Source organism: Mustela erminea, chromosome 20, assembly GCF_009829155.1.
Source record: "Mustela erminea isolate mMusErm1 chromosome 20, mMusErm1.Pri, whole genome shotgun sequence".
In the NCBI taxonomy this organism is placed as follows: domain Eukaryota; kingdom Metazoa; phylum Chordata; class Mammalia; order Carnivora; family Mustelidae; genus Mustela; species Mustela erminea.
In genome coordinates, this window is record NC_045633.1 from 3,734,364 (window position 1) to 3,761,297 (window position 26,934).

Here is a 26,934-nt window from a genome sequence, read left to right on the forward strand (position 1 = left end):
AAGATGACTTCTCTGTGACACTTAGCACAATGCCCGGGACGCAGAAGGCAGATGTATCTACTAAGTTTAGCCAAGAACAGCTGAAAATCCAAAATACTATGGCTTACCCAAAACAGCAATTTATGTCTGTCATACCCAGAGGGCTCCCCGGGGCCCCTTCTATCTGTTGCCCCAGCATTCTCAAGCTGGGACTTTCTCACCATGGTGCCGATTACTGTTCAAGCTTCAACTGTGGTCCACACCAAAGACAAGAGCATCCCTGATGAGGATTATTTCCCAGAAGTCCCAGCCAGGACCTACTCCCAAATCCCACTGACTTGAGCATAACCTTATTGGCCAACATCAAGCAGAAAAAAGGCAGGGAAATAGAATCTTGATTCCAAACTGCTGTGTGCCCAACAAAAACAGAGAGACAAACAGTGGCCGTGTTCACAGCAAGACAGTGGAGGGAAAATTCTTCCATGGAAGTTAGGCATGTTATGTCAAGGAAGGCCTCTGTCAAAGATTATATGGGCAAATGTGACCACAGAGGAACCATCCAAGGCAACCTGCCTTATTGTAGTAACAGGTGCATAAATGTGTCTGGGGAATTTTAAAAACCACCTCCACAGCCATACCATAGGCAACTCTCCTTAATCGCCGGACCCCAGTGAAACCATTCAGCTCTGGTCTTACCCAAGCTCTGCCGACCTCTTCCCCAGTCACATTGTGAGAGAAGCCTTCTGAGGGCCGTCCCATCACGGGCACAGGCCCGCCTCGGGATCCGCTCTCTGACGCGAGAAGAAACACATGCCACGCTGGACTTCTCAGCACCTGCAGAATCCCCCACGGTGCAGGTTGGGGGCAGGAGGACCCCAGCTCTGCTGCACGGGACAGACTAACGGCCTCCCCATCTGTCACAAACCACCACCTCAGAAATCCAATCTTGCTCTAGAGCTAAAGCAAGCCTGTCACTCCACTTCAACTGGTTTGGGAAAAGTTGAAAAAAGGAATCTTTGGCCTCACTGTGAATTCCGAAGTCTAACGGAAAAAATGATCCTGCGGCAGTTCAAAGAGAAAAAGGGAGTATTTACTTCTGTGCCCCTTTCATGCCGAGGAGAAAGGAGCACTGCGTGTTATTTTGATAACAGAAACTAACCTCTCAGTGAGTACCCAAGAAGGATAACCACGCTCGAACGGCTGATTTTCTTTCATCTCATGGTAATTGTACATGGACTCACCATCCTTATTATTACAAGCTTTTATCAAGAGCCAGTAGGTACCTGGGGCACAAAAGGGGCTGAGTTTTACTAAATCTACATCATTTCTCGGAGACCGCATGGAGATCGTTCCCAAGAACTTAGAAAGAAGATGGCCTTGGGACAACTTATCAAAATATATCACATTGTATCGAGAGTTTTAAAAGCACACACTCTATCCCGTTTCCTCTGCAGAGGCAGGCAGGAGCACAGGAATACCCATCGTAGTCTTGTCTACAAAAGCAAAGGATGGAAATCACAGAGACGGCTGTGAAGAGGAGAGGTTAAGTATATCGTGATACAAGCCTACGAGGAGGTACAATGTCGAGATGACGAAGGAGTGAACCTGACCTCTATGCAGCGTCATGGAAACAGTGCTCACCGTCTGATGACTTTGGAGTCAGCAGGTCTGGCTGAAGGGTCTCCCAGTTCTGTGCCCTTGAGCTCTGACCTCCAACATCTCCAAGCTGGAGTTTGCCCTTCTGAAAAATGGGATAACAATGGGACGACGGCGTAGGGTCGGGCAAGGATGAAACACAGCACTGAGCCTAGGAGGGGGTGAGGAGCTAGGAAGGGCTGTGAAGAAACTACAGTGCCATGGGGGGGTGAAGAGCATCAGTAACACCTTGCTGATGTCACTGGGCTGCACCAGTGACCACACCTTATTCTACCGTATTCGTGGAGGAAGAAAACACAGCCCACCCACCCACCATACGCAACGGCTCCCTCCTGGGAATGCAGTGCAGGGAGTGGGACGTGAGCAGTGGAAAGAGAAAAGGTCTTTCATTTTCTTTTTCATGTATTTATTACAGTTTTACTTCTAATACCAGCTCGTGTTACTTTTACAATAAAGTTTTTTTTTCCCCCCAAGATTGGCCTCTAGAAAGTTAGTTTTAATTGTATCTCATAACAGATGAGAGCAAAGATATGCAAAGTCCTTGGAAGGAGACTCTGAGCCTTGGGGAGTTGATATAACTGGAATGGAAATAGTAACGCATCCAAACAAAGGCTGTGACTCCCTGGGAGCTGGGGGTGGGGATGTCACAGAGTCCCAGCAACAGTTCAGAAAGAACAGGGACAGCAGAGTTGTCCAAGATATCCAAGCAGCTGGTAGGGGGTTGGGAATTTTGGCCCTCAGAGCCACACCTGCAAATGCGTCCTCCGGGCTCCTCACCTGGCTTTTGCTCTGTGTTACGAGCTGAACTGTGTTCCCCCAACCACCGCTACCAAAATTCATGTGTTCAAGTCCTAAATCTCCAGGCCTCAGAATGCAATGGTATTTGGAGACAGGGCCTTTTAAGAAGTGATTAAGGTAATCTGAACTCATCCAACTTGACTGGTGTCCTTATAAGAAAAGGAAATACAGACCCAGACACACAGAGGAGACCAAGCAGAAACACAGGAGAAGACCGCCATCCACAAATCAAAGAGAGAGACCACAGAAGAAACCAACCCTGCCGACACCTTGATCTTGGACTTCCAGCCTCCTGAACTATGAGAAAATAAATTTCTATTGTTTCAGCCTCCCTGGTGTGTAGTACTCTAGGATGGCAGCTCAAGCCGACTAACACTGTACTGGTGATTCTTTTTGCTGTGTGTGAACTTCACATTTTATAGGTGCAAACCCCTCAGTCTTTACCTTTATGGATTCAGAGTTGTCTTATTTATTTATTTATTTATTCAGAGAGGGAGTGGTGCAGGGACAGGCAGAGGGAGGGAGAGAGAATCTGGGTCAGACTCCACACTGAGTACAGAGCCTGACCCAGGGCTTGATCTCATGACCCTGAGATCATGACCTAAGTCAAAGTCAAGAGTCAGACGCTAAACTGACTGGAGCCACCCAGGCACCTCTATCATGGTTTTATGTAAATCTTGATTTGAAACGACTCTGCTAGAGTGCCTTGGTGGCTCATCTGCCTTTGGCTCAGCTCATGCTTCCAAGGTCCTGGGATCAAACCCCACAAGGGGTGCGGGGGTGGTCTCTGCTCAGCGGGGGAGCCTGCTTCTCCTCCTCCCCAGTTCATGTTCTTCTCACTCTCTCCATCTCTCTCTTTCTCTCTCAAATCAATGAATGAAATGTTAAAAAAAAAAATGAAAAGGCTCTGCCCTCCCAGCATAATTCAGACACAGCCATTCTGCCTTCTGATACTCATCGGCTCTGGCGCTCTCCCTGCACCACGCTCCCTTCTGATTCATTCTTTACACGCGATTTATTTCTGTAACTTGTGTGTGGTCAGGCCCTAACTTTCTGGAATAGCCCATGGTCTACATTACTTTTATAGTCATAAAAATGTTAAAATTCTATTATAGACACAGAAAGCCTTGATACACTTTTAGGTGAAAAAAGTCAATTTTTAAAACATATATACATTTCTTAAAGAAAATGATTTCTATATATGTTGTAAATAATGAAAAATGTATGGAAATACATACACTAAACCACTAGGAATAGTTATCTCGGGTGGCAGAGTTTTTTATGCTCTTGGTATTTTTGAATTGTCTTCTCTGAATACATATTACTTAAAGAGTAATAATTTAAGTGAAATCCTCAAATGGGTCAGGTGCTCTGCCCAGTACTGGGCAATCAGGGAGGTCTACACAGGATTGTGACCTAAATACAGAAATTGTTGGTGACTCTCTGGGATTCAGAGCAACTCACATTAGGTTCAGGGTGACCTTGGGCAAGTCACTGAACTTTCCCTACCTCCTGTGTAAAACAGGGATAGTAAGGCATAGCTCCTCTTCTCTCTCTCTCTCTCTCTCTCTCTCTCTCTCATGGGGCGGTCATGAGGGCTGTTATTTGTGGAGAAAGTATATAACAGCTCTTGGCATAACAAGCATCCAGTGCACAGCGCCATGATGTTTCTTACAAACGCGAAGAAGGGCAAGACCCCCGGAGCAGCAGGTGCCCGCTGGCAGGACGCGAGGAAATTCCGTAACTGTGATTCGTTAAGTAGAACTGGGGGCTAAGGAAAAAGGAGCCAGGCTCCAGAGTTCTTCTGTTCCACGTCAGCTGGCTTGCACTTTTTTTTTTTTAAAGATATTTATTTAAGAAGAGAGAGAGAGTACAAGGTCATGAGCAGGGCTGGGGGGAGGGCAGAGAGAGGGAGAAGCAGTCTTCCCACTAACTAGGGAGCCGGATGCGGGGCTCAATCCCAGGACCCGGAGATCAGGACCTGAGCTAAAGGCAGACGCTTAACCGACTGAGCCACCCAGGCGCCCCTGGCTTGCATCTTATAGATACCGGGGTGTTCGCATCACAGAGCTCTGTAGCTAGGGAGTGACAGGATTACCAAAATCAGAGCCAACAGACCTCTCATGAAAACGCTTTCCAAAGGCAGTTGCCTACCTCAGGGGGGGAACAGAACTCCTCATCAGGAGCAAGAATGTGGCCATGAGGGGCACCTGGGTGGCTCATGGGTTAAAGCCTCTGCCTTCAGCTCAGGTCATAATCCAGGGGTCCTGGGATCGAGCCCCGCATCAGGCTCTCTGCTGGGCGGGGAGCCTTCCTCTCTCTCTGCCTGCCTCTCTGCCTGCTTGTGATCTCTGTCAACTAAATAAATAAAATCTTCAAAAAAAGAAGAAGAAGAAGAAGAAGAATGTGGCCATGATATCACCAGCCCCTCCCTGCAGAGACATCACAGAGCCAGGGCAGCAGGTCAGAAGCACGATGACAGAAGAGACACTCTCCAGCCCTCACACAGCCTTGAAATAGCCTAGGCTGAAGGAATTTTTTTTTTCCCTCCCCTTCTTTTTTAAAAAACACACAGCCCAGGGCAATCCTCCTACGTAGGCTGCCCCACATCGAGAAGGGGTAGCTGAGTCACCAGGTCTCGCGAGCTGCCAGCTCCCAGCAGGGCTCGGAAAATCAATATCTCTCTCTGAAGTTATCCGAAGTGCTGAGACCTTTAAACCAAACTCCAGTAGGTAGGCATTATCAACAGTCTCTCACAGCATTAGAAGATGTGGGTTTATTTCCCAAACAGCCTCGAAAGGCGACAACAAGAGCTATTCTCCAAGAGGCAGACGTGGGGAACTTGGCTGCCAGAGTGGATCCCAGAGAATCACAGCTCTGTCTGCAGACAGACACGGGAGACGGCTGGACTCCGCAGAGGTGTGGACACAACAATGTCTCAGCGTCTCCTCTCTGAGAGGGAGCACGGCATGTGGCTTCAAGAAGGTACACCTTCTGGTCAACACTGTTCACCATCAGGGACATGCAAATCAAAACCGCAAGGGGGTATCACCTCACACCTGTCAGAACGGCTGGGATCAAAAAGGCGAGGAACAAGAAAGGCTGGCAAGGATGTGGGGAACGGCACCCTTGTGCGCCGTCGGCGGGAATGAGCACTGGGGCAGCCGTTGGGGAAGACAGCACGGCGGCTCCTCACAAAATTAAAAATGCAATTACTACATGATCCAGTAATTCCCTTACTCAAAGGAAACAAAAGCATTAACTTGAAAAGACAGATTCTTCCTATGTTTATTGCAACATTATTTACAATAGCCAAGATATGGAAGTAACCCCCCCACAGAGGAATGGATAAAGAAAAGGGCAGAACATACACGCAACGGAGTATTACTCGCCCATCAGAAGAATGAGGTCTGGCCATTTGCAACAACATAGATGGAGCTAGAGAGCATAATGCTAAGTGAATTAAGTCAGTCCTAAAGACAAATGCCATAGGACTTCCACAAGTGTGGAATTTAAGAAACCAAACCAAAGAGCTAATGCAGAAAAAAAGGGACAAACGATAAACCAGACTCTCAACTACAGAGAACAAAGGGATGGTCACCAGAGGGGTGGTGGGTGGCGGGTGGCTGAATCGGGTGACGGGGATTAAGAGTCCGCGGATCGTGATGAGCACTGACGAACGTATAGAAATGTCGAATCATTATATCGTACACCAGAAGCTAATTTAACACGGTATGTCAAATCTATTTCGGAAGAGTAAATGAAAATTTAAAAATCGAACAACAAAAAAAGAATGCACGCCTATGTCCTTCCCCTGTCTGTGCCTAACTTCCCACAGAGACTACAGCATCCTCACTCAAAAGGGGTTGCGGTGGGGATTAAGAAAGGTAACGAGGCGGGGGGCTGCCTGGGTGGCTCATTTGGTTAAGCAACTGCCTTCCGATCAGGTCATGATCCCGGAGTCCCAGGATCGAGTCCCGCATTGGGCTCCCAGCTCCACGGGGAGCCTGCTTCTCCCTCGGACCTTCTCCCCCTCATGCTCTCTCACTTTCTCTCTCAAATAACTAAGATCTTAAAAAAGAAAGAAAGAAAGAAAGAAAGAGAACGGGGAACAGGCATGCACTGGGGTTGTCTTTTCATCATGGAACCCCCCAGAGGAAGTCAGCTACGGTTCGTATGCCAGAGCAGACCTGCTGGAAAGGAGACGAAACCAACATTAACTTCCCGCATAATCCATTCATGTTTCAATTTTGCCTGTTTCTCAAAAAAAACCAGAATTTGTCAGAACTCTTCAGAATCCTAAAATAAGTCACGAGAAATCTGGAAGAGAACGGTCTTCCGGAAAACAAACGTTCACAGAGATGTGCCTGACTGGTTGACCAGCAGGGAAGTATTTCTGTGTCGCCTTACTTCTCATCCAGCAGAGAAACCCTGAAAGACAAAAAGGGCCCGGGGGCCTTCCTCTGGGGTGGAGTGAGGGAAGAGCGAGGCTCCCACTCCCAGGACACGGGGAGGGGCCCTGAGGCTAAAGGGGCATGTGGACAGTGTCAGGGAAAGTTGGGAGGCATCAAAATTCCAGAATCACCCTCAAAACTGGCCTGGGCCTCTTAAGTAACCCTGGAGTTTCAGAAGCTCCAGGTCCCCAAGTTTCCAAGGAATCCCTGAAGAGGAACCTTCAAAAAGACCCTTTGGGATACAATTTAAATTCACAAGAAAACCCCACTATGCACTAGTGACACAATACACAGGTTCTCATTTTCAAACCAGCATCAAGATGCTAGATTGACAGAGGAATTTTTCTTCCCAAAATGTGCACTTCTTTTCATAAGGCTACCAAAAGCATGAAAATTAAACCATACCTCATCCCTACCACAGGCCTTGACCCTTTTCTTAATTCTTTGGCAGAGAGAGTGAGAAAGAGCGTGCAAGCAGCGGGAGCAGCAGGCAGAGGGAGAAGGAGAAGCAGGCTCCCCGCTGAGCAAGGAGCCCAATGCGGGGCTCGATCCCAGGATCCCAAGATCATGACCCGAGCCGAAGGTAGACGCTTACCTTCCTGAAGCACCCAGGGAACCCTCGCAGGGCTTTACTTGAAATGAAAAGAGTAAAATGACCTAGAATCAGGGCTGTTCCAGAAATTCTGGGCTGTCTAGTTATGTTAAGATTGATCAAATGCCAGATCACTTCTCCCTCTCTTCTTAAAGTGAATCTGGGCAGGAAGACTTCATGTCACTGAACAATTTCATTTGCTATTTGAAGAATTCTCATGTAAGACAGACAGTCCCTTTAAATTTTCCCAGGCAGCTGCTAGGGGTTGCTAAGGAAGTGACAGAAATAGAAAATATTGTAAATAAGTAATTAGTGATTTCTGAGGGGCAGGTTCTCTGGATATTTTTTCCCGAATTTCACACAATTTAGGTACAGTGGCAAGACAAGTTTCTCATCTTGTTTTCCCTCCTCTCTCTCTCTCTTCGCCTTTCTTCCTTTCTTTCCATGTTAAAGAAGCGTGCCGAGTCAGGGTGCCTGGATGGTTCAGTTGGTTGAGCTTCTGATTCTGGATTTCAGCTCAGGTCTTGATCTCAGGGTCGTGGGTTCGAGCCCCACATTGGGCTCCATGCTGGGCATGGGGTCTGAGGCTTTAAAAACTTTTTTAATTTTTAAAAAGAAAAGATGCCGAATCTTCCAGTTGGGGGAGGGAGGTCTGGGCCACTCTGAGCCCACCTGGATAGAAAGACACAGAACAGGACCCAGGCCTCCCATCCCCGTGCAAGCCGGCGGAACTCTCTGTGAGCCTGTTTTATTCGGTTGTACCTTGATGAAAGATTACATTGGAACAAAAGAGTCTTGAAAGAGACATCTGGTGTTTTGGCACAAGCAACCACTTCCCTTCCTTGATAACCTCATCCGGGTTTTACCCTGGGAAAGGGCCCACACCTCCAACTCTGTGTCCCCACCCACTTCTGCTCAGTCAGGCAGTGCTTCAAACCTGACCCCCCCTCTCTGGCAATGAGGACAGGTCAGTGGACCTAAGAGATCCAGAGGTAACATGTAAGCCCAAATTTCGTTTCAAGATTTTATTTACTTATTTGACAGAGAGAGAGAGAGAGAGAACTAGCAGGGGAAGCAGCAGGCAGAGGGAGAGGTAGAAGCAAGCTCCCTGCTGAGCAGGGAGCCCAACTCAGGGCTCAATCCCAGGATCCTGAGATCATGACCTGACCCAAAGGCAGATGCTTAATCAACTGAGCCACGAAGGTGCCCCTAAGCCCTAATTTTTAAGGCCACCCCAACTCAGGACTTCTCAGATACAGAAAGCACTGAATTCCATTTTGGTTCATGCTAAGTACAGATTTTACCTGGAATTTCTGTGTGCTAAAAATCAGAATAATGAGTAGAAACTGTAGCTAAAACCAAGTTTAAAGCCATGGGGAAGGACTTTCTTTAAACATGCTCTAACATATTGTGATGCGGGGCAATGTCTTCCTCCTGGCGGATGAGAGGAGTAGAAACTGGAAAAAAGACACAAGCCCAAGAAAACCGTGGACAAGAGCTAAAGGGAAACTTTTTTTTTTTTTAAGATTTTATTTATTTATTTGAGAGAGAGACAGTGAGAGAGAACATGAGCGAGGAGAAGGTCAAAGGGAGAAGCAGACTCCCCGTGGAGCTGGGAGCCCGATGCGGGACTCGATCCCGGGACTCCAGGATCATAACCTGAGCCGAAGGCAGCCGTCCAACCAACTGAGAACTGTCAAGGGGCACCTGGGTGGCTCAGTGGGTTGAGGCCTTTGCCTTTGGCTCAGGTCTTGATCTCAGGATCCTGGGATTAACCCCCCATTGGGCTCTCTGCTCAGCGGGGAGCCTGCTTCCTCCTGTCTCTCTCTCTGCCTGCCTCTCTGCCTACTTGTGATCTGTCTGTCGAGTAGATAAATAAAATCTTTAAGAAAAAAAAAAAAAGGAACTGTCAACACGGTGATAGGTACATGAAGGAGAACCAGTACGTATGGAACAAACTCACTCTTTTGTTCTAAATAAGGAACTTGGTAGTTCTGGGTGAGGTCATGGGATGTGCTGGTTGAAATCACCAAGCAGGTTTCAGTTGCAGAATGGGTACTGCCCCCATTTAAAGTCCGGCATGTGTGTTATAGAGATATTATCTAACATTAAATGTCTCAACATTCCCTTATGGTAAGGTGGTATGTTCATGGTTCGTCCATAGCCAGATAGTAACAGGAGTGCTAGGAAGGAAAGACAAGTGCCACCTGGCAATGTTCTTTCTGTATCTGAACGCAAAGAACTGGCTAAGAAGAAGAGAGAGTTCGTACCAGAGTCTGTTTGTTTTAAACACGCCGTGAACATCTGCTTAGTTGTCTGTTTACTGTTTACTGAGAGTGAACCTTCCATTTATTTTTTAAAGATTTTATTTATTTATTATGTAAGAGAGAGAGTGAGCACAAGTGGGGGGCAAGAGGCAGTGGGAGAAGCAGTCTCCCCCACCGAGCAGGAAGCCCGACTGGGGGCTCAATCCCAGGACCCAGGGATCATGACCTGAGCTAAAGGCAGGCGCTTAACCAACTGAGCCACCCAGGCGCCCCAAGATTGAACCTTTTATAAAGGCTCTTATTTTATAGGGACCAATACGCAGGGTTAACCCAAGTTGGAAGGAGCAAGGAGTCATTCGTACCTTTGATCTCAAGACATGCCTTACTTTCTGACTCAGCCTGTTTCGTAACCACCACCTAGTGGCAGAGCACTTAAATAACAGGGATAGCTCAGAGTTTCAGAAAATCTCTTTTAAGCATCTTTTAAATCATTTTGTGGCAACAGATCAAAATTAGGTCTTTCCTCTAGAATGGAGGAATGAAGAACCAGGAAATTAAGACACCAGAAATCTGGGTAGGGGTGGAGTAATTGTGGAATATAGATAAATATTAAGGGCAATACTATATATGCTAGCATTTTCCAATGAGTGGAGCTTTTACCAGTAGGAGTGTATAAGAGGAGTGCAAGTGGTCCAGGAAAAGGCCGTATTAAGGAGGAGGTGGTCGGAAAGCAGAAGGATCGAATAAAGAAAGGCCACGAGCCGTACAAATTATATAAGTAAAAGCAATACCGGTGGCTGGAGCAACAAGTGCAAAGGCCCTGAGGCAGGCCCATGTTTTGCTTCTTGGGAAGCTAGTGTCGCTCAAGCAAAGGAGCAAAGAGAAGAGGAAAATAAATGTGGCTGGAAAGGTGGGCAGGGATCTGATTCTGTGGTGTCCTTCGATTATGGTCATGACTTAGAATTTCTTTCTAGGTTGACAAGAAGCCACTGGAAATTTAAAGTACAAGAGCGATACAGTCTGGTGTATCTTCTGTAAGGATTACTTACTACAGTGGCTATGAGAAGAACAGACTACAGAGGGGCAAGAGCGTCCACAGGGACAAGAGCAGGAGGCTACGTCAGCAGCACGGCGAGGGGAGGGCGGTACTGAAACAGGCGCTACCAGAGAGAAACATACATGGACACAGACATGCACAGACAGATACAGGGACATACATAGACACAGACATGCACAGACAGATACAGGGACGCCTGGGTGGCTCAGTCAGTTACATGTCTGACTCTTCATTTCGGCTCAGGTCATGATCTCAGGGTCATGAGATCAAGCCCTGCATCAGGCTCTAGACTGGGTGTGGAGCGTGCTTGAGAGTCTCTCTCTCTCCCTGTCCCTTTGCCCCTCCTGCCGCTCAAGAAAAAGATACATACATATGTACATAAGAGACATTTGTATGTACATAAATACAGGCATAGTTACATAAATACATACATATGTAGTTACATACATAGATAAATGTGTATATATGCATTTATATCTCCACTTACACATACATTTATAGTAATGATATGGTCTTTAAAAATATTTTAAAAATTATTACTTTTGGGGGCACCTGGGTGGCTCAGTGGGTTAGACCCTCTGCCTTGGGCTCGGGTCATGATCCCAGGGTCCTGGGATCGAGCCCCGCATCGGGCTCTCTGCTCAGCGGGGACCCTGCTTCCCCCTCTTTCTCTCTCTGCCTGCTGTTCTGCCTGCTTGTCAGATAAATAAATACAATCTTTAAACAAAAAAAAGAAGCTACTTTTAAAAAATTTTTTAAATGTTTAAAAAATAAAAATTATTACTTTTTATGTAAAAAAAATCAATTAAGTCAAGTACCTCTATGTGGCCTAAATAAATAAATAAATAAATCTTGCAAGAGTAATACTCATGACTGAAGTTTAGAGGACACTGTACTCTTTTTTTTTTTTTAATTTTAATATTTGGGTTTTCCACTCTACAGTGTTTTGGCGATTTTTCTTTTCTTTTTCTTTTTTTTAAGATTTTCTTATTTATTTACTCCAGAGATGGGGGGAGATAGGTGTTGAGCAGAGGGAGAGAGACAAGCAGACTCGTAGAGCCTGATCCAGGGCTCAATCTCACGACCCTAAGATCACAACCTGAGCCAAAACCATGAGTCAAATGCTTAACTGACCCAGGCGCCGCAACACTAAACTCTTGATATCAAAATACACTATCAGAGAACCAGCTAAATTTTATGTGTTCATCTAAAATTTCCTCTGATCTCCTAAAATAGTTTGGTACTCCATCTGGAAAAAAACAAAAAAAAAGCCCAATTTATTTGTATCAATTCATTTCCCCTTTCCAACCAGATTCACCTCTGGCTAGAAGACAGAATAAAAGATACAGGAAGACTGGATTCTTGCGTTAGTTACCTAAGCAGCCAGCCAACTGTCCCCCCCAGATCCCTTTTCTCCTCCTTCTCAGGCACAGAGACACCCAATAGGGTCCCCTGACTGCTCTGTGGCTGGGATGTGGCCATGCAACCAAATTCTCGCCTACAGGATGTGGGCTTAAGTTACAGACATCACTTCTGCCTCAGCGGCTCAAGAAGAAATTCCTTCCTAGACCTCTGTGCTCTGCCCTACTGCTGGCAGCAATGTGTAGCTCTCATCGTGCAGAAGAGAAACACCCTCCGAGGCAGGGGTTTTAATCAGAGATGGTGTTGAGCCCCACGGCCCTTCCAGCTCCCATGGGACACTTGGCAATGACCAGATTTGTTTGCTAAAACTAACTACTGGCCTCTAAGGGGCAGAGATCAAAGAGGCTCACCCTACAATGCCCACCACAGTCCCCGCTGTGAAGATTTTCCTGGTGCAAAAAACATCAGCAGTGCTAAGGTTGAAAAACCTTACTTGAAGGCCATTTCTCAACCTTTGTGCAGAATCATTACGGAAGAATGTTCTTAAAATGCAAATTCTGCTTCAGAAAGGACAGGACAGGATCTAAGGGTCTGCATGCGTAATGAGCTCCCTAGGGGACGGAGAGCAACAAGATGGAAGGCATAGAACTTGGGTCTCTGAATGACCTCGGGGAGCAAAGCTGTCCTAGCAGTCTACACTGCCAGGCGTATCCATGCTATGCAAATACACAGAAGCTGCACCCCAGAACTTGCTGTTCTCAGCTTATGTCCCCTCCGAGTGACTGGTCGCCAGGCAGCATTGCCCGCTACCAACTTCAAATATCAGCTTACGCTATGTGTAGGAGACAAATCGTCTACGGTATTTAAGCCACTGTGTGTTGAGGTCTCTGTGCTCTGGCACTTTCATCTTCACCCGAACCAGTCCAGCAACCATCTGCAAAGAGTGGACGGTTACATTGACGCTGCTGTTTGGTGAGAGACAGAAAAGAGCCCCAAAGGTGATTATTTTTCAGAAACGGAGGAAAAAAGTAAGAGAAGAAAAGAAATGAGAAGGGAACGCCAGAGATGTCCGAGAAGAGCATACTTCTGCATTAACAAGTGACCACAAGCAGGCTGGCTTCATGCTTCTGGGCCAGAAGTCAGAAATGGGTCTCCATGGGCTCATGTCAGAGCATCATCAGGCTGCATTCCTTCCGGAAGCTCAAAGGAAGAATCAATTTCCTTCCCTTTTCCCTCACTTCTAGAAACCGCCTGAATTCCTTGGCTTGTGGTTCCTTCCTCCATCCTAAAATCCAACAAAGAGCAGGCTGAGCCCCCCAACTTCTCCCCCTCTGCCTCCCTCCTCCGCTTGAAAGGATCCTTGTGATGGTGCTCGCCCATCCAGACAGTTGGGGACCATCACCATTCCAGGTAAGCCTTTTAGCAACCACAATTCCACCTGCAACCTAATTCCCCTTTGCTATGTGATCCATGGGATTCCGGAGATTAGAATGGGGACATTTTGGGGAAGAGGGCATATTCTTCCTTTAACAGGTTAGAACACGAGCTACTCCCACAGCCAGAAGGTGGGAAGTGAATATAAAGACTTGGGAAATGCAGAGAGGGTAGACAAGAAAATGAAATAAAAGGTCAATTGAGAGAAAACAGAGAATGTTCTGGGCACCTCCAAAGGTCACCACCTGTGGCGCAATCCTAAGAAGCCAACATGCCCTAAATATAGCTTTTTATGATTTTCCAGTATAAAAGGATGAGAGGCAGGGAAGAGTAATGCAGAGTGATGCTCTCCAGGAATTCTGGGGGTCTTGATGCAGTCTGCCCTAACCAAGGTTTGAAATCCGTGCTACCTAACAGTTTCCATAAATTAAACTTAGCCTAACTTTATGATAAGAGTGTCCTGAATTTCAGGTACTCCCTGGAGTGCAACATTTCAGAAAACCAATTACCTGGGGGAATTCATGAAAACGTGCACAGATTAGTAACAACGAACGTGTGTAGACCACACAGTTCCCAGGACATCACCACTATCCTATCCTTGTAAAATCACTATGGTGTCCTTAAAGGCCGTGATTCCCATTCTAGAGATGAGAAAACAAAGGCTCAGAGGCTAACTACGCGTCCGTGCACACCAAGCAAGGTCGACACACATATCAGACTCAAATCCTGAATTTCTGATTCCAGCTGCAGCTTTCTTTTTCAAAACCCCACACAGCTACAGGCAGTCAGAGCGCGCCCTGGGACGAAGGCACTCGGGTAGTCTGCCTCTGCTTAAACATTTGATTGATAATTGATCATTCATCCAGAGAAACATAATCCAAACCACTCCCGGGAGATAACGGTTCCTCGGAAGTAATCCAAGCTCTTCTAAAACGCTGTCACCTGGTCCGTGACAACCTGCCATGGGACTCCGGCACTGTCCCCTGCCCCTCTGAAGTCCGACTCTCTTTACGGGCAAACGTGGGATAAGAAAGTATCCACTTGGTGAGGCTCCTATGAGGGACACACAGATAGTGTTGTGTGCTGGAGGGAACCTTTTGGGGACACTGTCTAGCCCACACAGCTGGGTTGAGTGGGTTTCTCTTTCTTACACCCAAAATAGTCTTGCAAAAATAGTATCGTGAAAGAGCCTAGAACAATTCTTGGCCAGAGTTCCCAAGGAATGTGTGATTTCTTTTCAGAAGCCTAAAGTTTTACAAGAAAACTTAGCACATAGAAGGTACTCCCTTTTATTCAACAGTTCATTGATTCAAAATCAGTGGTTGGGGACACCTGGGTGGCTCAGTCGGTTGAGTGTCCAGATTTCGGCTCGAGTCATGATCTCAGGGTTGTGAGATGGAGGCCCCCGTCGAGCTCCATGACAGGTATGGAACCTGCTTGAGAATCTCTCTCTCCCTGTCCCTCTGCCCCTTCCCTGAGCTCACTCTCCCTCTCTCTCACCCTCTCTTTCTAAAACAAAAACAGGGACGCCTGGGTGGCTCAGTCAGTTGGGCCGCTGCCTTCGGCTCAGGTTGTGATCCCAGTGTCCTGGGATCGAGTCCTGCTATCGGGCTTCTTGCTCGGTGGGGAGCCTGCTTCTCCCTCTGCCTCTGCCAGCCCCTTTGCCTGCTTGTGCTCTCTCTGACAAATAAATAAATAAAATTTTAAGGGGAAAAAAAAGATTTAAAGCAAAAACAAAAAACAAAATCAGTGATTCATTAAACACAATTATGGAGCACCTACTGTGCGCCAAGTACTGATCTGGGCACCGTCAAGGAAAAGACAGATGGGACCCTTGTAGTTCCCCTTCCAGCAAGAGGGAGATGTGTAATTCGTACAATTTATGAAAATATGTTCTGTGAAGAAAATAAAACAGCTCAACAAGCTCAGAAGTAGAAACAGGTTTTTAAAAAACCAGGTAGTTGGGAAAGGTCTTTTTGAAGAGTTGGAATTTAAGCCAACATGTGAAGGATGATAAGACACAGGCAGGTTAGAGCAGAGTATTATGGTGCAGGGAACAGAAAATAAAAAGGCCCTTCAAGCAGGAACAAGCTTGGGCCCAGAACAGAAAGGAAGCCACTGTTCCAGTATGTTGCTAAGACCAGACTCCCCTCCACCACCAACACCCAGCCTGTCCCGTAGGCAGGCCAACCAACCCATCTGGATATGGGAGATCCAGGGTGTCTAGCAGGGAAAGGTGCACAATTCTTATTCGCTTCCAGGCAGCTACAGGACAACGCTTCTGGGGAAAGGAGCTTTGAGACAAGTTAAATGAGATGCTGTGTGTTTGGGGCCAAGGACTTGGGTTTGAAGCCCGACTCCACATCCTGAGCCAGTTACTTGACCTCCGTGCAACTCAGTTTCCCTTACCTGGAAAACATGGGTGATAGCAGGACCCCTGTTCCATGATTCCCATGAAGACTGAGTGACCCGGTGCCGGGAGCAGAGTGTGGCCGTTCCCACCACTGCTACGGCCCCTCTTTCCCGAACCTTCATCTCCCTGTTCTACTGAAAACAACGATTACTTTCCCTGACTTTTTTTTCCCCTTCGTGCATCTACCATCTACTAATTTACACCAATCCAATGGTTAATCCACACCTTGGCACAGTCCAACCATCCTTGAATGGAGGATATAAAGCAGAGCACCCCCCCCCCCATCAAGGAATTATAGCTCTGTTTATGAATCTCAACAGTAACAGTTATCTTACCATCATCTTCTCGCTCAAATAAAACACACGAAGTAGGGGAATCTTATATACAGAGTACATCATTTTGGCCACGTTCACAGAAACAATATTTTCAGACCACTTTCAAATAAACCTGACCTCAATTCGGCAGCTCTAGTACCACTGCTGTTATGGCCATCCCTACTATGATGACCACTGCCTCTGAATTCCAATAAAAAAGGAGGAGGAGGGACAGAGGGAAAAGAAAGACATGCCGTCCTAGAGAAAAAGGTCTCTCCATTTACTCCTCGCTTTGCTGATCCCCCTTGGTAAAATATTAAAATTTTGTTCTTACAAGTCCCTTGCAATTTTTGCGAAATTTATTCCTAGTTATTTTGTCTCTCTGGTTGCTTCTATAAATAGAATATTTTCTCTCATTTTATTTTCAAAATGTTTGGCATAGCCTTATAGGAAAACTATAGATTTTGCACCTTAATTTCCTTACCAATCCCCTTAATGAATCCCATTATTGTTCCTAATAGATTCATGGGAAGATTTGTTATCTTAAGTTTTCCATTAAGAGATAAAATTGCTGACGAGTGGTAATAATTCTACCTCCCTCATTCTCATTGTATTCCTCATCCAAATGCATCATCAATTAATTTCTGAACAAAGATAAATAACAGTGATCATTATGGACATTCTGGGCTTCTTCTGAATGTAATGGGAATATTTTTAATGTTACACCATTAAAGATGATGCTGGCTGTGAAGATGATCCTATTTTATCAGCAGGTGTTCTAAAAATCAGGAGTAAACACTTAATATTATCAGCTGTATTTTTAGCATCCATAAAGTGAATCCAGGACTTTTCTCCTTTGCTACAGAGTCAATCGCATTGTTAGACTCCTTAAGATCAAACCATCCTTCCATTCCTGGAATAAATCCTACTTTGTGAGAGCTTTTATTACCTTATAACATAATCATTTACTTGCCCACTTCCCTATTTTATAAGCTCTTTCAGATCACTGGCCATGATTGATTCCTGTTTGACCCCAGCACATAGCTGACAACCAATACATGTTTAAATAATAAGTAAATGAATAAATAAATAAAGTAACAAGTACACTGGACCTCCCCAGTCTAACCCTTTGTACCTCTTTCTAAGTTAAGATACTCAAGAGAGATTAGGTACCTGTCCCAGACTGGATCTTTACATGTTTAATGATCATGTGGTTCAGCTGGCCCCCACTTCTAGCATCAGAACCCTGGAGCACCTCATTCTTACAGGGAAATTGTCCCCTATGATTTTAGTGAGACTAACGCTGCATCCCTACTCCCACCATTATCCCAACCCAAAGTGGTGACCACATCACCTGAGTCTAATTGGAGTACTACACCATAACTGCTTTAGGAACAGGTACATGACCCAAACTCAGCCAATGGCAACTCCAGGAACTTCTTACAAAAACTCTTAAGAAAAGTGATTTCCAAAAGAACTGATAAACGTTATGTTTTCTGGGTTGCTGTTTACCATCTTGCCTAAAATGTGGTGAGACAACTTATTTGAGAAAAAAGCGAAGTCGAGAAAACCATGTCAAAGGATGAAAGAGAGAGAGAACTGGTGGTATCATTTGAGCCCCTGGATCCAGCTGTTCCTGAAGTCATTATCCCCTAGATTTTGCAATTACATAAACCAGTAAATTACTTTTTCTTTGTATAATAGTTTAAGATCATATTCTATTACTTGCTATCAAAAAACACTGTCTAATTCATGTGTTGTTTCCCCATGAATAGGCTTTGTACATTCTTAAATAAATGCCGGAAAAAAAAAAACCTTAAAGGGAGGCAACGCTAACTAGTGAATGTTAAAACAAAAATTCAACCGCCTGCTTTTAATTAATGGCAAGATGGGCTGAAAGACTCCCTTAGTGAATTATAATTTCAGACTGAAATTCCCAAGACAGTTATAGAGGAGCTTGTTAAACCGCAGAAACCAATGGAATCAAGAGATTACTTTAACAGGGCGGTGGTTCAATCAGTTCCAGAGGTATCATCCATTATGCAAAACCAAAACCTTTAAAACTTCCTACCGTACAACCCTAGCCATCTCTCCTTCGCCTAAAATCTCGAGGCCTCTCTCCGGACTCTAAAAAGTAAAAACGACTGGCATGATTTACAAAAATTAAAATAAAAATATGTCAGTCGTGTCATGACAGCTGGAGAAAACCAGTGAAAGGAGCCAAACCTCAAGCCCAGGGAGTCTGGCTGGGGTCTTCTCGAACGGTCCTGCCTTCTCAAACACTTTCGGCTCTGCAGAAAAACTGAAGGCAAGCACGGCCTTGGCATTCTAAATGCCTCTGTAGCTATCCAGGCCAAGCGGCATCAATTCTTACAGCAGGTGCAAGAAAATGTCAGCGCGCAAGCCCAGAGTGCCTGCCCATTTCCGCACCGCAGCCCCTCGGTGGAGAACTCCGGCTGCAACTACTTTGTGAAATCAGACCCTTCTCCTTCAGCTCCAGTTACAACAGAGCAAATTCTGGAATCCGGTTTTGATTATTCTCTGGAGAGGGACTTAAGAGCTGCTTCAGGATCTGAAATCCCTCATTCGGACATAATCTTGAAATAAAAGGCTATATGCAAATGAAAAATGCGTTACGGCTTTCTCTTTAGGGCCTGGAGGACTGACAGGCAGGGAAAGTGAAGACCGGCCAGGAGAAAACGCGCGGGCAGGGGAGCAGAGAACCCTGTCCTCCGCCACGAACTCACTGCACCACCGCATAATCCCTTGGAAGGGCAGTACTACTGTACCGAGCCCATTGCACAGGTACAGAAACCGAGGCTTCAGCGTCACACCAGGAAGACGCAGTGGCCTCTGGCTCAGAGACCGATGGAAGAACACGCTCCGAACGTCGGGGTCCCTGACCAAAGGAACCAGACCCACACAAGGCGAAAATCAAGCGAAGCTGTAGCTCGCTCCAAGCATCGGAAATCAAACCAGCCAGCGGGGCTGTCTCTTACGAAGAGGCGGCGGCGACCAGGACTCCAACACCGGCCACTTCCCCTACCCGGCCGCTCCCCGGCGAGGCCCACGACCACGACGCTGCCGCAGAGGACGCTCCCACCCACTAAGCTCCCCCGCCTCACGGACTAACCTTTATAGAGGCGGTTGAGCCCCGCCCACACGCAGGTGGCCAATGAGACTGCAGCACACAGGGAAAACTGCACAGTCATGCTCCGTCAGCGATACGGGTGGCCAATTGAATTCCAAGTCACCGGAACAAATCTATGCGCGCCTCCCTGATTGGACGTCTCCAACCCGCCTGGCCCCGCCCCCATATCCGGGGCCTGCAAGCAAGTTCCTCCCGGAGGGGCAGGGTCAACCCAAGCCCACAAGGAAACGGCTCCCTCTGGCCAACCAGGCCCTTACAGCCTACACTGTTGCTTCTCCCCTACTAGCTTCCTCCCTCTGCAAAGTCTAACACAGCAGTCTGTTCTAGAATCCAGGTATTTCACTGAATGGACCCTTTGGAGATAATAGAGTCTCATTATCTAGGAAACAGAATTTTTTTAGAAAGAAAGAAATGGAGCGGGCCACCTGAGGTCCAACAGAACTAGTAATGTGGCAGAGCAGAAGCTAGGACCCAATTACTTTCATCTCTCGGGTCTTACGGAACCCACCTGAGGGCAAATCTATTTTATAGGTTCAACTTATCTATATGGATCCCACTGGCGCTCCTGATTGATGAGTGAACAAGGGAAGAGCTGTCCCGCCTTCAAAAACACGGTCACTGAACACAAAAGGGAGATGTGTTTGTGAATTGGCTATTCCTGCCTCAGTGTTCATGTTTATCTCCAGCTCCTTTTGTTATTGTTGCAATATATCTGGGAGGTATCCACACCTTGCGCTTGCAAAATCTGTAAAGGGGGAAAAAAAGGGAAACTAAAATAGCACACGTAAACCACAATCCTGGCATCGGCTGTAGGGTCTGGCTATGCCGGTTTACTTTCTAAAATGAGTTTAAACCAGAGGTCACAAACTGGTAGCCAGCTGGCTGTCTCCAGCCCACAGATGTGTTTTGTTTGTCCCACAGTGCTGGCCCACACAAGGCTTTTAAGAAATTTCAATCAGTTTGCCAATGTGGAAAAAACAAGAGATTTCACATCAAAGCCTGGATTTCCCATTTCTCCCACCAAGTGCAGGATGTGGTAACATTTGCACACAGGGAAGGGTAGCTGGAACTGAGTAGTGGCTGACACCTGCAGACAGGGACATGCCCCCAATTTCTACCCCCCACCCCAGTCTATTTCACTGGGTTTCCAGGTTGGTGACCCTTGGTTTAAAGTCAGGCAGATGTAGATTACAAAGCCAATCATTATTAGATTTTTCCCAAAATCCTGCCCAATAGGGCAATCAATATTCAGTCAATATTAGGACAGCTGTGATCAGACCAAAATGATTTGAAAATTTAAAAACAAATAAACAGGAGTTGGGTTCATTTGGATTTTCCTTTCTTTCCATTTTTTTTTGAAAATACATTCACCTTTATTATGTCATTTATTCTCCCCAACAATCCACAGATAAACAAGCTGAAGATGACTGATGTTAAATCAGTTACCTATCCAAAATTATCCAACCAGTAAGTTGTAAAACCAGGTTTTGAATCCAATTTTGTCCAACTACAAACACTGTGCTTTGGGAATATTGAAAAAAACCCTTTATAAAGCCATGAGGCTTGCTCCTGCCTCAGGGCCTTTGCATCTACCGTTCCTACTATTGGAAACCTCTCTACCCTGACCTCTACGCAGCACAGAATTTTATTCTTTTTTATTCTTTCACTTCATTTACATCACCCTCACAGGGAAGTTTTCCCTAGTCATTTGATTTCAAATAACCTAGGCATGCCCACAGACACGCATGCACACACCCATTCCTCTCTAGACCCCTGCTACTCAAAGCAAGGTCCGGAGATCAGAAGCATCAGCAGCACCTGAGAAGTTAGAAATGGAGACTCTCAGGGCCTTCCTCAGACATGCTGAATCAGAATCCTGCATGTTCACAACATCCCAGGTGAGGCATGCACGTTTAAAGCTTAAAAAGCGCCGCTCTACTAGGAGCCCTGCCCAGTGGAAATATAATGTGAGTCACCAGCTTGATGGTACATTTTCTAGTAGCCACCCGAGGAAGGTAACAAGAAAGACTGTTCCCTGTCTCCCCTGCCCACCACTTGAATGTCAGTTTCAGGAGCACGGCTCCGTAAACAACAGGCATTCCCTAACTGCCAGGGCCTTTCTGGCTTCTTCCCTCATTCTCACTCCAGAAACCAAGATCAAACAGCGTTGCGGACCACCTTCCTCTGGGTACCATGAGCATGACTATGGGAACCGTTTTCCTGAGTGATTTTCCCCTAGCCAATGGGAGAAGCATATTATTCACTGTTGGCAGGGCAGACCACCTGAAACCCCGGAGGTTCCCTTCCCATTGCCCTGGAGCTGAGGTGTTTCCAAAGCCAAGGTCAGGGTTACTGTACAGTCTGTAAGCCGCGGGGGAGGTCACACCACAAGGCAGCCCAGTCTCTTGGATGAGTTCTGCTGCAGCCACCAGGTCCCACCCCTTTGAGGAGTCTAAGGTCTATGCCCCGACAGCTTGGAGTGGCCCATTCTGAAAGGTGCCTTGGGGTTTTGCTCTTTTTTTTCACTGGTTTGGAGGAGTAGAGAGAGGAGGGTCAAGTCCACCCCCACTTATAAGTCATGGGCCTGGGTCAATCCACCAAGGGAGGCTTGCTTCTCCCAGAGCCTTCACACTTGCCTCCTAATCCATTAGTCTATCTTGCCCTGAAATCCAAAGCACCCGTTCTAATCTCAAATGTGTTTTTAAATCACATCAGATCAACAGCGTAGGAGAAAGCAAAACCCAGATTTATACAAGACTGGAGTGACATGGAGGAAATAAAACTCCCAGGGCTGTTCTGCTGGGATAGGACGAAAGCCCAAACCAGGGCTGCCCGGAGCTGACCCCAAATTCTCGCTTCTCCCTCTGACTGAAAACACCCCAGGAACACTTGCAGAATTAGCCAGTTCTCACAGAAGCACCTCGACAAGAAAAAGGGAAAGCAAACAAGTCGGGGAGAGAATCAAAACCTTTCATTCATCTGTGGTCCTCTCCTCTGGCGAGGAAAGGCAGATTTCGCGTAGGCTCCTCCATGGATGGAGGGAAGCGTGACCATTCATGTACATTCAAGCCCAGATGCCGCCATTTATGAGATGCACTTGGAGCAGGGAAACAGGAGGTAGGCTTTCCCTTACTGGTTTGAACTGATGCCACGGTTTCCTTTTCTGCAATATAATGAGGATGTCATCCCATCTCTTCCTCCAGGGGAGACAGGAGCCTGTGAAAATCCCACAAACACCCTCAAAGCACTGCTGTCCCTGGTAAGGCTGGAGAGGTATGCGAGCAGCCCCAGCACACTCCTGTGGGCCGGAGAGGTTTCGAGACATCTTCTCAGCAGCCAGGTTTGGGTGGCCACTGATACCTCCGTGCTACACAGATTCTTCTCCAGCACCTGCGGTCGGCACCTCTAAGATAAGCACCACAAGGATCTGCCGTGGGTGACACCCTGGGGTCAAGGATGGGGGGCCGCAGAGAAACCCCGTGGTCCTCTCAAGCGAGGATCAAGAGAAATCTCCCCACGTCTTCAGGATAACAGTTCTGAGGATGGGGACACAACACTCACACTCAGCCCCAAAGACCACATGAGGGACGGCCGGGAGTACGCAGTGCTGGGACAGAACCTTCCACAGCCCTGTCATACCTGTCTCCGTGCCTCCTCTTCCCAGCCTCAGCGTGGAAGAAGATTAAGAAAATCTGACATCTCCCATGCTCTCATTCAGAAAATTCTCCAGTCCCACCGATGGGACCTCCTGACACGCATGCCACCACGCACCCTTTATCAAACTTTACGGCATCCGAAGAAAACACTCCCTTCTCGATTTCCGGCTGCTACAAAGCAACCCAAACACATGTTGGAAAGATGTGATCTTTATGCCTCTCTCTCCTCCAAAAGGGCACTTGGCATTTCTCCCGAGATACACAGCTTTAAAATTAGAATTGGAGAAAGCCACTGTTACCCTCCTAGGGCTGAGGCTACCTCACTGCCGAAACCAGGACATCCCCCCTAACCAAGAACTGAATAACTGAAACCCTCCCAGACAGCATACCCCTTCTCTTTATTTCTGTGGTTGCATTAATCATCCTAACACCTTTTTAATTATAATCACAAACTGGAAACCATGGTTCGTGATGTTATAAATACTGATTTTCCAGTGAAATTAGGCATTTGCTGTTTTATGTTTTGATAGGAAGGGGCTGTTTGAAGCCTCCTAAAATATTGCAATTAGTTCTCGCTGTTGAAACAGACAAGACATTAACAGACACATTTGCTGTTTCCGTTTAATGTGGTGGAATGTTTATGCCTAAGTGTACTTCTCTCAAGCTTTTAAAGCACAAGGCGTATTTTTTAAAGTGGAAGAAATCAATCACAATACACCCATTTATTATCTATTTCTTAAGTTAAGCTATTTCTAAAACTTTTCCCAGGCTGTAATTTAAAGTTGGAAAGCACATCTCTTCAACAGGAAGGGAACTTGTCAGGAAACAATCCTTGTATTTTACCTATTGGCTCTGTTTAAGATGATAACATCACTTTAGCTGACAAAGCCTGTGTTTCTGTTTGACAATTGCAATTAATTACTGAGATGCAACCAAGATGGGGCCAGGCATCCCGATCTATTTTCCAGAGAGATACAAAACGGAAGGAAAGAAGCGGGTAGGAAAAAAGCAAAGGAGGTTCGTCTTTGGAATCTCCACCAGCGTGGAGTTCAATGCTATGGCCGGCCAGAAAGCTGGAGTGTTAATTTATTTTACCTGCACCTAACTTTCTACGGTCTCTTCTCCCTTTATCTCAGCACTGGAAAAGGAGAGAGGCGAACATTTCACATGACAGGAGCTCCAGTCTGTTGTGAAGGAGGTGCGGGTTGGAAAGGACACAGGTGCGGGTTGGAAAGGACACGGGTGCAGTGCACAAAAACACGAAGGGCACCAACTGTCGTGTACACACTGGTGCTGCCGAGGCAGAACCGACCCAGGATTCATTCAGCCAAGCGGGATCGAAAGTTCTGGAGATGGGGGGGGGGGGGCATCCTCGGTCTTTACTAGAAAGCCAGAACTTGCCAGCATCATCTTTTTCACTGTTGCCTGTTCATTTTTGCTCTAACCTGAAAATACTAAAGTTGGATTCCAGCCACGCAAATGCGTTTCAGGGCGATTTTGAGAGATTCCAGGAGATCTCAAAGCCGCTACATCCATCCAGCTACCCTGCTTCATTCCTCGGCGTCCCCAGCACAGAAGCGCAGAGCCCCGCCAGAGCCCGGGCTAGGAAACACCCCGCGGGCACCAAGGCTGGGGATTCCCAGGCTAGGAGCTGGGCAAACTGAGAAGACAAGGAGCCCTTGGCAGGCAGAAGCGAGGCAACACCTCCACCCCTCGCCCTGAAATAAAGTGATCCTTGGCCAGCGTCCAGCTCTCTCCGCCGCTGCCCCTGAGCGGCCCCGCCAGGATTGGCAGAGCCCCCGATGGGGATAAGGGCTCTCGGGACGGCGGCGCCTGGGTGTCCCAGAGCCCGGAGAGCGACGGCTCGCCCTCCGGGTCTCCCCGTGCGTCCGCCCCGCCCCGCCGAGCCCAGGGTCCTACCTGTACCACTCCAGCCCCTTCTCGTAGTTCCTATCGAAGAAGTGCGGCTCTACGCCCACCGCCCGCACGTCCGGGTGCACTCGGATCGCCTCCAGCAGCGCGCGGGTCCCTCCTTTCTTGACCCCGATGATGAGCGCCTGTGGCAGCTTCTTCTCCCCATAGTCCGGGGTGCTGGCGGCGCCGCCCCTCTCGCTGCTCCCGTTGGCCGCTCTCCGGCCTGCGAGCTCCTCGTCGGTGGTGCTGGACTCCTGCGCTTCCCTCTCCAGCAGCGCGCTCTGCGCCGTGATCATCTCGCCCGGGGCCAGCGGCGTCCGGAGCCAGGCGTCCCGGGCGCCCCCTCCGCCGCTCGCCAGCCCCCAGCCGTCGGCCCCGGGGGCGGCGGGCTGCTCGGGGGGCTCGGGCGGCTCCCCGCGGCTCGCGTTGTCCGGCGGCGGCGGCGCGGGCGGCTGCGAGGGGGCGCCGAGGCGCACGGGGGGAGGCGGCAGAGAGGGTGGCGGCGGGCTCGGCGGGGGCTCGGCGGCGGCGCCCGGCGGCTCCTGCAGCGCCAGGGGGAACTGCAGGGAGCCCGAGCCGCCCAGGAGGCTGTAGCACAGGTAGGTGACGGACAGGGACAAGGTGCACATAAAAAGCAGCTTGCGCGCCGGCGGCCCCTTAGCAGAGGCGCCGGGCGGCGGCGGCGCGGCGAGAGGTGGAGGCGGAGGCGGAGGCGGAGGAGGTGCGGGCCACGGGGCCATCGCGGCTCCCGGCTCGCGGCGGCGGCGGCGGCGGCCCCCGGCGCTGCCCGGACATGGTTTCAGCCGCCGCCCCCGCCGCCGCCGCCGCCGCCGCCGCCGCCGCTGCCCAGCCGCCCCGGCTGCATGAAGCGACGCCGCTGCGCCCCCGGCCCTGGCCGCTGTCCCGCTGCGCCGGGGGGGAGCCCGGCCGCATGGCCCCCCTCCCCACTCTTCCCGCGGAGTCCGGGCGGCCCCCCACCACCCCCCCCTCAGCCTCTGGCAAGGGGACCGAGGGGGGCGCGCGGACCCGCCGGCTGCACCTGCTCCGTCTGCAGCGCCCCCGCTTCCCCGGCTCCGCCGCGGCTCCTGCTTCAGCCTCTGCCGCCGCCGCCGCGCGCTGTTGCAGCCCCGAGTTCCTTCCCCGCTGCTAACTTTCTGCCGGGAGAGCCGAGAGGCGCGGAGGGGAGGAGGAGGGGGCCGGGCGCGCGCCCCGCGCCGCCGAGGGAGGGGGAGTGCGCCTCGCGCGCGCCGCGGAGGGGGGGGCGCGGAAACGGAGGCGTGCGCTGGGGCTGGGGCGCCCGGGAGAGCGGAGATGGTGCCCCCCCACCCGACTCGACACTCGCGCACTGGAGGCGGGCCCCGCCCAGCCCCGGGCGCTTCCCCTCCCCGGGGAGCCGGAGACGCCGCGCTCTCCAGCCCTCGCCCGACACTTTTAGGGACCCGGAGACCGACGCCAGCCGCCGCTGCCGCGCACCGGGTAGCTGGGGGCCTGAGGACGGCGAGCGGTCGCTTCCCCTTTTCCCCCGGGACTCCAGGCCAACTCGGCCCATCCCGGACCCGCCCTACTCTCACCCCGAATAGCCTCCTGCCGGGGCCCGGGAATGATTTCTTCTCTGTAACTGTTTTCCACCCAAACTTCCATCTTCCCGGCCTCCTCATCTTATCTTGGAGCTCCTGGCGGGTGGAGTTTTGACACAAGCCCCCTGGTATCCCCGCCGCAGAGCTTTTGCCTCTGTCCGGCCACTGGGTGACTGCTTCCTGCTCCAACAGAGAAGGCTGTCCCCTACCCGACACCCTTAACCACAGGGACACCTGCGCCCCTTGGGGGCATTGGCACTAAAGGAGTTCAGATTTCTCTGGACTGAAATAGACTGAGCCCATCATCGCT

The 26,934-nt window shown here is 48.8% G+C and overlaps 1 protein-coding gene across 2 annotated transcripts in view; it reads right to left on the bottom strand.

Moving 5' to 3' along the window:
* The window catches only part of HS3ST4 (heparan sulfate-glucosamine 3-sulfotransferase 4), a 388,226-nt gene extending 361,501 nt beyond the window's left edge, over positions 1 to 26,725 (bottom strand). Inside the window, exons 1-2 of one of the 2 annotated variants that reach the window (XM_032328420.1) lie at positions 26,619 to 26,725; positions 25,054 to 26,201 (exon numbers count right to left, since the gene is read on the bottom strand). In XM_032328420.1, coding sequence (XP_032184311.1) covers positions 25,054 to 26,201; positions 26,619 to 26,705 — 1,235 coding nt within the window. In that variant the 5' untranslated portion in view covers positions 26,706 to 26,725. Of the gene's footprint in view, positions 1 to 25,053; positions 26,202 to 26,618 lie in introns of those variants that run through there. The other variant, XM_032328419.1, reaches the window with a different exon arrangement.
* Between the last annotated feature and the right edge of the window lie 209 nt (positions 26,726 to 26,934).